At 46.6% G+C, this 9,118-nt stretch overlaps 4 protein-coding genes across 4 annotated transcripts in view; 3 read left to right on the forward strand and 1 right to left on the reverse strand.

Moving 5' to 3' along the window:
- Nucleotides 1–1,524: 1,524 nt before the first annotated feature.
- On the forward strand, nt 1,525–2,272 carry LOC109518395 (stress-associated endoplasmic reticulum protein 1-like). Its single transcript, XM_019874214.1, has 3 exons — nt 1,525–1,766; nt 1,887–1,962; nt 2,031–2,272. Exons 1-3 carry the CDS (start codon nt 1,683–1,685, stop codon nt 2,069–2,071), a joined length of 201 nt encoding a protein of 66 aa, XP_019729773.1. The 5' UTR covers nt 1,525–1,682; the 3' UTR covers nt 2,072–2,272.
- A 94-nt stretch (nt 2,273–2,366) lies between these two features.
- camta2 (calmodulin binding transcription activator 2) overlaps nt 2,367–9,118 on the reverse strand; it is a 15,545-nt gene continuing 8,793 nt past the window's right edge. The window contains exons 19-27 of the mRNA XM_019873874.1: nt 8,278–8,471; nt 8,121–8,195; nt 8,002–8,052; nt 3,719–3,917; nt 3,565–3,636; nt 3,367–3,387; nt 2,784–2,977; nt 2,627–2,701; nt 2,367–2,558 (exon numbers count right to left, since the gene is read on the reverse strand). Of these exons, the coding sequence (XP_019729433.1) occupies nt 2,504–2,558; nt 2,627–2,701; nt 2,784–2,977; nt 3,367–3,387; nt 3,565–3,636; nt 3,719–3,917; nt 8,002–8,052; nt 8,121–8,195; nt 8,278–8,471 (936 nt within the window). The 3' untranslated portion in view covers nt 2,367–2,503. The remainder of the gene's footprint in view (nt 2,559–2,626; nt 2,702–2,783; nt 2,978–3,366; nt 3,388–3,564; nt 3,637–3,718; nt 3,918–8,001; nt 8,053–8,120; nt 8,196–8,277; nt 8,472–9,118) is intronic.
- The window catches only part of LOC109518380 (C-type natriuretic peptide 2-like), a 5,348-nt gene continuing 348 nt past the window's right edge, over nt 4,119–9,118 (forward strand). The window contains exons 1-2 of the mRNA XM_019874190.1: nt 4,119–4,527; nt 5,457–5,630. Of these exons, the coding sequence (XP_019729749.1) occupies nt 4,426–4,527; nt 5,457–5,630 (276 nt within the window). The 5' untranslated portion in view covers nt 4,119–4,425. The remainder of the gene's footprint in view (nt 4,528–5,456; nt 5,631–9,118) is intronic.
- On the forward strand, nt 7,024–7,766 carry LOC109518388 (stress-associated endoplasmic reticulum protein 1-like). The gene is made up of 3 exons (XM_019874202.1): nt 7,024–7,260; nt 7,381–7,456; nt 7,525–7,766. Exons 1-3 carry the CDS (start codon nt 7,177–7,179, stop codon nt 7,563–7,565), a joined length of 201 nt encoding a protein of 66 aa, XP_019729761.1. The 5' UTR covers nt 7,024–7,176; the 3' UTR covers nt 7,566–7,766.

Genomic DNA, 9,118 nt, shown 5'->3' on the forward strand with positions numbered 1-9,118 from the left:
CGCCGAGGTGAGGCGGCGCGGCGGGAAGTGGACGTCGCTTGGAGGACGAGGATGCTTCGGCTTGAAGATGGATCGCATCGGCGCCGTCAGCGGACTTGGATGCTAAACTCTGACATGCTACCTCTGACCCCTGGCAAAGGCTGCTAGACGACTGTGTGTGTGTGTGCGCGTGTGTAACAAGACAAGCATGTGTTAAACATGTGCATTTGCGTGTTGACAAGTTGTACCATGACAACATTCCATCACTGAATGTATGTGTGCGAACCCGAATTAAAGAGAAAGTTAATTTGTTGTTTGTTCATTCAATTTATCCAGCCATCTATCCATTTTCAAGAGCTCCTTTTCTTTCCCTGGCCTTGAGACCTGGGTCAATTTTGATGATGCCATTTATCCATTTTTTTTTTTCAAATATGTCCTCATTAGGGTAAATTTCCACCTCCAAGAAACCAGTGCATACCAGTGTTGAAAAACAACCTCCACTATCTCCAACCTTGTCACATAGTTTAACCCATGAGTCCAATTTGCTGAAGCAATCCACTCATTTTCTTCAATGCTTGTCCTCAAAGTATATTAAAACTTGGAATACCAGTTTTGGAAGTCAGCTTCTATTATATACCCCTCTGGAAATATGGTGTAACCCATAGATGGGCCACTGTGCTCAAATATTGTGTGAACAGAAGCCTGACATATTTTAATCATGAGCATTAACTTACCCAGAGATGGGTAGTACCATATATTTACTCAGTTACATTTACATAAGTGTTATGCATCACGCTGTCATAAAAAACAAAAACAATCATTGCTATAATTCATTCCAAGTAAGCAAATTGACTAAAACTTACCCAGAGATGGGTAGTACCATATATTTACTCAGTTACATTTACATAAGTGTTTTGGAGGGATGAATTACACTGGTCAACAGTAAATTTTAATCAAATATTTTTGTTCAGTTTTCAGTTTTTTTTTTATAGGTATTTTCATTATTTGTTTTTGAACTTTAAAAGCTCACACCACACACCATGCGCTGTAATAAAAACATTCCACCCGTTGCCGAACTTAACCAATAATTCATCTATATTACATACTATATTATTATTATTACTGTCGTATCATGAAAAAATGATGCTCGTTCGCAAAAATGAGGGTATATTCACGAGCAACACCAAAAAAAAAAAACAATGTAGAAAAGTTTACTTGCATTTAAAGAAAAATAGTAACAATTTGTTGAGCCAGTGTTAAGAGTAACTGTAATGGAACACACTACTTTTGAGTATTTTTAAGTGTATACTTTACCTTGCGCTACATTCTGCTCGCTACCTCTATTTTTATTAGTTTATTAAGTGCTGTTACATGACTGAGACATGATTAGTGATGTTTGACTGCATTTGACCAATCTAAAGGATCCGGGCGGACACACACAAGGAAATTTAACAGTGACTAATTTTCGTGTGAGATGATAAATCGGTTCGGTGAGTAAAACTTATTGTGTTACTGTCCAGTAGGTGGCGCCGTAACCCCCACCAGACGCGTTAGTGCCGCGAAGAAACGTCAGCACGTCACGTGACGAGCTGGCCTCCGTCTGACTACTGCTAACAGTTAGAATCGGACGCGAGGGGCAACGGCTCTTTTTTCGGCAGTAATCCGCGTCGTCGCCTTCCCGTCCCGGTCTCACCCGCGCAAACATGTCGGCGGTGCAGCGAATGAAGGTGGCGAACGAGCGGCACAGCAAGACCATCACGCAGCGGGGACACGTCCAGAAAACCTCGGTTGGTACCCTACAGCTGAGCTAACCGGGCTAACCTGTCTTTTATCTTTGTGTTGAAAACGTCCTTAACGGCAATGAGTTGCTTCCGCTCCGAAATGACTGCGGGACTTATGCCTTGCAGAGGCCAGTCAACGAGGAGAAGTCTCCGGTGGGTCCGTGGCTTCTGGCGCTTTTCGTGTTCGTGGTTTGTGGATCAGGTGAGTTCTTAAAGACACCAACACTTAGTCCTGCACTACAATGTGTGTTTGTGTTTTGTTTGTTGCAGCCATCTTCCAGATCATCCAAAGTATCAGACAAGGCATGTGATGAGCTGTTCCCCGGCCCATGTTGACAATACACACTGTTCTCGTTTAGTCATTGTTTAGTTTGTTTTCATTGTGGATCAGATATTGATAATTGCTTTTGTTTTTATACACATACACACAAAGCATGTGAACTACACGTCTCACGATGCTTTGTTTTGTTGAGGTTCAAAGCGTGTCTGAATTAAAGGCGATATTTTCTCTACACGCCTCCTTTGTCAATGGCATCATGCAAAACAAGTTAGACTGCGGCCTCACAATCACAGTTCAGTTCATTAAGACTCAAAAGCAGTCATAAATAAAAGCATTTCAAAAGTCCCGTGTATTATATGTATGGGTACATGTGTACCAACAAGTCAATAAGAATAGAGATGGACATTTGCCTCCGTGCGCTCCCTGCCGGGAACTACATTCATCAGGGCACCGATGGGTGAATTTACGTGGTCAGGCCTCGTCTTTCCAGCTCCCGATTTTGCTTCAGCTCCTTGATCCTGCGCCAACGCGAGTGTCAAATAACAGGCTCATCATTGGGTGCTTGTGTGTATGAGTGTTGCGTTACCGGTGCCTGCAGCGTCTCAGGAACCTCATGATCTTGCGTGCAGCCTGGTCCTGTTTCTTGGTCAGGAAGGTCCCCCTGGTGGACAAAGCAAGCTCACCATCAACACCGGATAAGCCGTTTGACCTGCACACATGACAGCCGCTGACCGCTCGTTTACTTGATTTTGGGGTTGTGGTTTGTGCCGCCGCCTGGGCCCTGTTTGAGCCTCTCATATTCCTTGTAGCTGCGGTAGTACTGCTGGATGAGCACAGCCGCGCGCCGACTCTGCTGGAAGCGCTTCTGCTCGTAGTACGAGCGAAACTTGGACTGGATCAAGATGGCCGCCTGGGTCATCTTCTTGTAGAGAGCGTACTAGGGAGGCGGGGCCAAGGAAAAAACATGTTAGCGAGATAACCTTTTTCCTGCTTAAACATGTGGCGCATTAGTAACGTAATATTTTTCTGATTACATGGGTTGCGACGGGCTGAACCAGTTTGCTTCCCAAACTGGTTACAGATGGGCGCATTCCAAGCTTAAGTGGTTTGCCGACTCAATGGGTTGCATGTTGTAGTGTTTGGGACTTAATGTCTTTTCTGTTGCAAAGGGTTGCAGACGGAAAGGGTTCGGAGCCTAACGTTTCTGTCGGGGTGAATGGTTTATTCACAGTTGTGCAGTTCCATCGCCTCGTTTACGGAGGGCTTCTCCCACTTACGCACATGCATACACGCACACAAATCTACATCTACTGGTCACCATATTACCTTGAGAGCTATCCATGTTAGCTAGCCAGAGAGAGAGGTAGAAAGACAGCAGTGAAGTGTTAGTGAAGATGGAGGACACAAACTCGGGCCGGGCTATATATGGCCTTAGAAGACTTCAGATTTGTCACAAGCAGAAACTGCATTTCGCTGAGGATAAAAAGATGGAAACATCATAAAAAAAAAATAGCATCCACATACCTGTTTATATTTGCGGTAGCATCTCTGAATGACTGCTGCGGCCATGTCCTGCTGCTCCTTCAACCGGCGACCCTGCGCGGATGCCAACAAGCACACCGAAGCAGTGAGCCAGAGGCCCAGTAGGGGGCAGTACAAGCAAATGTAAAAAGCTCACCTTGTATCTCCGGAAGGCGTTCTGGATGATCCTGGCGGCCTCGTAGAGCTCCTTCTGCTCGCCATCGGTCAGCGTTAGCAAGGCGAAGTCGCGCTCCATCCGGCCATTGGCAGACGCGTTCAGAAACTCGGCCCACGCCGCCGAGGAGGGCGGCCGCAGCCCCTGGAGGGTGTTCATTTTTCCGGATCCTTCAATCAACCTAAAATGATTAGTTTTGAAATGGATATGCATGTCCATAGGCTTGAACGCCAATGTGTGTTTGTCTATATGCACCCTGCGATTGGCTGGCAAGCAGTCCAGGGCGGGGCTCCGCCCCTTGGAGGAGAAGATGGATGGATCTACCGTCTGTGCAATTATGTCCAGGTGACTTCCCATCAAAGCATCAATCCTACCTCAACAATCCCAATCACCACTTCCAGACCTTCAGTTTGCGAGTGTGCGTGAGAGAGAGACTCAGTCACCACGGCGACTCCGGCGCCAAGCATGCGTGACATCACGCCATCGAATCACAATAAAAGGCCAACCCGGGACCTTGGTCTTCAGATGCGTCCCGACTGGGAGGGGACGAACTTATTTCGCTCCGACAGGACTTTCAATCAATTACCTATCGACGACCGACACAAGCACTGTCGGGATTTTGGGACACGGCATTGAAACGACGAGTGGCAGGCTCCAGCCAATCACAGCACAGCGTGACTAACCTGAAAATGGACACCTCGGGCGCCTCCTTCCTCTCGTTCCTGGTCCTCATCTTCATCCTGACCCTCGCCGCCGAGTCCCGGCCGGCGCCTCGGAGCCACGATGCCAAGGTCGGTCTAGGTCCATTTGCTTTTCCATCTCCTACCGATAGATATTGTTAATCTTCAAGTCATGACATCATCATCTTCATGCGGGGCGCGCATGTGACCCCAGGGAACATGTTTTATTCGTATCAGAATAAAATATAATTGCACATCGTCGCTCTCATTGTCTGTCAGATTGCGCAAGGTGCATTAGTGTCTCTGCTGAGGTGTACTTATCACAATACAATGGTCAAATTCTATCATTTATTGTTGCTGGGAGTGGAGAGTTGGGGTGGGGGAAAATATTTTATGATTCCCGGGAGCGGGGGAGCATAAGAAAGAATATATGATAAACAAAATTTTGCCTCGCGGAGAGACGAGAAGCAAGCACGCTGAAATAGCATCTGAAGGCAAGTGGGACCTCCTTAACTAAGAAAACTGCAAGTACTGTGGCGCCTTAATAGACTTAAGGCGCCACCTTGGGCCCACTTAAGTTTGCCAACAAACATCTAAATGACTTGAAGACTGTTGCTGTGGTCAGATGAAACCCAAGTGATGCATTTGGCATCAACCACGCCTGCGGTGTTTGGAGGATGAGAAAATGCATGCCGAAGAACTCCATCCTCACAATCCAGCTTGGAGGCGGACTCGGAGGCTTGCGCTGTCCAAACCTCCTTGAAGATGGGTCACGGATGGGTTTTACAGCATGACGGTGACCCTGTCAAAGCAACAAAGGAGTAGCTCGTTAAGACACGCAGTGTCCTAGTCAGTATCCAGACCTCAAACCAAGTGAAAACATCTGCTGAACCTTCCAGCTTTTTTTTTTAAACACATTTTTTGCCTTTTGCCTGATATTCAATAAAAATCACGCTGTCATAAAAAACAAAAACAATCAATGCTATAATTCATTCCAAGTAAGCAAATTGACTAAATCTGGTACTCACTTGTGTCTTCAGGCCATGACTGCCCTGTTTGGATCACGGCTCTCCTCCCTCCTCATGGCGCCACCATCCCCGTCCGAGGGGTCAGCAGTAGGTCCGGCAGCACCCCGGAAGCGGGAGGATGAGGAAGCGGAGGGGACGGCGGGAGGGTCACGCTTCCTTGTGGACGCCCTACGGCGGTACGCCAAGGTGAGGCGGCGCGGCGGGAAGTGGACGTCGCTTGGAGGACGAGGATGCTTCGGCTTGAAGATGGATCGCATCGGCGCCGTCAGCGGACTTGGATGCTAAACTCTGACATGCTACCTCTGACCCCTGGCAAAGGCTGCTAGACGACTGTGTGTGTGTGTGCGCGTGTGTAACAAGACAAGCATGTGTTAAACATGTGCATTTGCGTGTTGACAAGTTGTACCATGACAACATTCCATCACTGAATGTATGTGTGCGAACCCGAATTAAAGAGAAAGTTAATTTGTTGTTTGTTCATTCAATTTATCCAGCCATCTATCCATTTTCAAGAGCTCCTTTTCTTTCCCTGGCCTTGAGACCTGGGTCAATTTTGATGATGCCATTTATCCATTTTTTTTTTTCAAATATGTCCTCATTAGGGTAAATTTCCACCTCCAAGAAACCAGTGCATACCAGTGTTGAAAAACAACCTCCACTATCTCCAACCTTGTCACATAGTTTAACCCATGAGTCCAATTTGCTGAAGCAATCCACTCATTTTCTTCAATGCTTGTCCTCAAAGTAAATTAAAACTTGGAATACCAGTTTTGGAAGTCAGCTTCTATTATATACCCCTCTGGAAATATGGTGTAACCCATAGATGGGCCACTGTGCTCAAATATTGTGTGAACAGAAGCCTGACATATTTTAATCATGAGCATTAACTTACCCAGAGATGGGTCATACCATATATTTACTCAGTTACATTTACATAAGTGTTTTGGAGGGATGAATTACACTGGTCAACAGTAAATTTTAATCAAATATTTTTGTTCAGTTTTCAGTTTTTTTTTTATAGGTATTTTCATTATTTGTTTTTGAACTTTAAAAGCTCACACCACACACCATGCGCTGTAATAAAAACATTCCACCCGTTGCCGAACTTAACCAATAATTCATCTATATTACATACTATATTATTATTATTACTGTCGTATCATGAAAAAATGATGCTCGTTCGCAAAAATGAGGGTATATTCACGAGCAACACCAAAAAAAAAAAACAATGTAGAAAAGTTTACTTGCATTTAAAGAAAAATAGTAACAATTTGTTGAGCCAGTGTTAAGAGTAACTGTAATGGAACACACTACTTTTGAGTATTTTTAAGTGTATACTTTACCTTGCGCTACATTCTGCTCGCTACCTCTATTTTTATTAGTTTATTAAGTGCTGTTACATGACTGAGACATGATTAGTGATGTTTGACTGCATTTGACCAATCTAAAGGATCCGGGCGGACACACACAAGGAAATTTAACAGTGACTAATTTTCGTGTGAGATGATAAATCGGTTCGGTGAGTAAAACTTATTGTGTTACTGTCCAGTAGGTGGCGCCGTAACCCCCACCAGACGCGTTAGTGCCGCGAAGAAACGTCAGCACGTCACGTGACGAGCTGGCCTCCGTCTGACTACTGCTAACAGTTAGAATCGGACGCGAGGGGCAACGGCTCTTTTTTCGGCAGTAATCCGCGTCGTCGCCCTCCCGTCCCGGTCTCACCCGCGCAAACATGTCGGCGGTGCAGCGAATGAAGGTGGCGAACGAGCGGCACAGCAAGACCATCACGCAGCGGGGACACGTCCAGAAAACCTCGGTTGGTACCCTACAGCTGAGCTAACCGGGCTAACCTGTCTTTTATCTTTGTGTTGAAAACGTCCTTAACGGCAATGAGTTGCTTCCGCTCCGAAATGACTGCGGGACTTATGCCTTGCAGAGGCCAGTCAACGAGGAGAAGTCTCCGGTGGGTCCGTGGCTTCTGGCGCTTTTCGTGTTCGTGGTTTGTGGATCAGGTGAGTTCTTAAAGACACCAACACTTAGTCCTGCACTACAATGTGTGTTTGTGTTTTGTTTGTTGCAGCCATCTTCCAGATCATCCAAAGTATCAGACAAGGCATGTGATGAGCTGTTCCCCGGCCCATGTTGACAATACACACTGTTCTCGTTTAGTCATTGTTTAGTTTGTTTTCATTGTGGATCAGATATTGATAATTGCTTTTGTTTTTATACACATACACACAAAGCATGTGAACTACACGTCTCACGATGCTTTGTTTTGTTGAGGTTCAAAGCGTGTCTGAATTAAAGGCGATATTTTCTCTACACGCCTCCTTTGTCAATGGCATCATGCAAAACAAGTTAGACTGCGGCCTCACAATCACAGTTCAGTTCATTAAGACTCAAAAGCAGTCATAAATAAAAGCATTTCAAAAGTCCCGTGTATTATATGTATGGGTACATGTGTACCAACAAGTCAATAAGAATAGAGATGGACATTTGCCTCCGTGCGCTCCCTGCCGGGAACTACATTCATCAGGGCACCGATGGGTGAATTTACGTGGTCAGGCCTCGTCTTTCCAGCTCCCGATTTTGCTTCAGCTCCTTGATCCTGCGCCAACGCGAGTGTCAAATAACAGGCTCATCATTGGGTGCTTGTGTGTATGAGTGTTGCGTTACCGGTGCCTGCAGCGTCTCAGGAACCTCATGATCTTGCGTGCAGCCTGGTCCTGTTTCTTGGTCAGGAAGGTCCCCCTGGTGGACAAAGCAAGCTCACCATCAACACCGGATAAGCCGTTTGACCTGCACACATGACAGCCGCTGACCGCTCGTTTACTTGATTTTGGGGTTGTGGTTTGTGCCGCCGCCTGGGCCCTGTTTGAGCCTCTCATATTCCTTGTAGCTGCGGTAGTACTGCTGGATGAGCACAGCCGCGCGCCGACTCTGCTGGAAGCGCTTCTGCTCGTAGTACGAGCGAAACTTGGACTGGATCAAGATGGCCGCCTGGGTCATCTTCTTGTAGAGAGCGTACTAGGGAGGCGGGGCCAAGGAAAAAACATGTTAGCGAGATAACCTTTTTCCTGCTTAAACATGTGGCGCATTAGTAACGTAATATTTTTCTGATTACATGGGTTGCGACGGGCTGAACCAGTTTGCTTCCCAAACTGGTTACAGATGGGCGCATTCCAAGCTTAAGTGGTTTGCCGACTCAATGGGTTGCATGTTGTAGTGTTTGGGACTTAATGTCTTTTCTGTTGCAAAGGGTTGCAGACGGAAAGGGTTCGGAGCCTAACGTTTCTGTCGGGGTGAATGGTTTATTCACAGTTGTGCAGTTCCATCGCCTCGTTTACGGAGGGCTTCTCCCACTTACGCACATGCATACACGCACACAAATCTACATCTACTGGTCACCATATTACCTTGAGAGCTATCCATGTTAGCTAGCCAGAGAGAGAGGTAGAAAGACAGCAGTGAAGTGTTAGTGAAGATGGAGGACACAAACTCGGGCCGGGCTATATATGGCCTTAGAAGACTTCAGATTTGTCACAAGCAGAAACGGCAGCACCCCGGAAGCGGGAGGATGAGGAAGCGGAGGGGACGGCGGGAGGGTCACGCTTCCTTGTGGACTCCCTACGGCGGGACGCCCAGGGGAGGCGGCGCGGGGGGGAGGGGGCGTG

Source organism: Hippocampus comes, unplaced genomic scaffold (assembly GCF_001891065.2).
Source record: "Hippocampus comes isolate QL1 unplaced genomic scaffold, H_comes_QL1_v1.1 scaffold115, whole genome shotgun sequence".
Lineage (NCBI taxonomy): Eukaryota > Metazoa > Chordata > Actinopteri > Syngnathiformes > Syngnathidae > Hippocampus > Hippocampus comes.

Bases quoted from the DNA above. Each gene is read 5' to 3' on its own strand.
- LOC109518395 (XM_019874214.1), top strand. From the start codon at position 1,683: ATGTCGGCGGTGCAGCGAATGAAGGTGGCGAACGAGCGGCACAGCAAG. The intron at 1,767-1,886 runs GTTGGTACCCTA...TATGCCTTGCAG, and splicing joins GACACGTCCAGAAAACCTCG to AGGCCAGTCAACGAGGAGAA. The intron at 1,963-2,030 runs GTGAGTTCTTAA...TGTTTGTTGCAG, and splicing joins GTTCGTGGTTTGTGGATCAG to CCATCTTCCAGATCATCCAA.
- LOC109518388 (XM_019874202.1), top strand. From the start codon at position 7,177: ATGTCGGCGGTGCAGCGAATGAAGGTGGCGAACGAGCGGCACAGCAAG. The intron at 7,261-7,380 runs GTTGGTACCCTA...TATGCCTTGCAG, and splicing joins GACACGTCCAGAAAACCTCG to AGGCCAGTCAACGAGGAGAA. The intron at 7,457-7,524 runs GTGAGTTCTTAA...TGTTTGTTGCAG, and splicing joins GTTCGTGGTTTGTGGATCAG to CCATCTTCCAGATCATCCAA.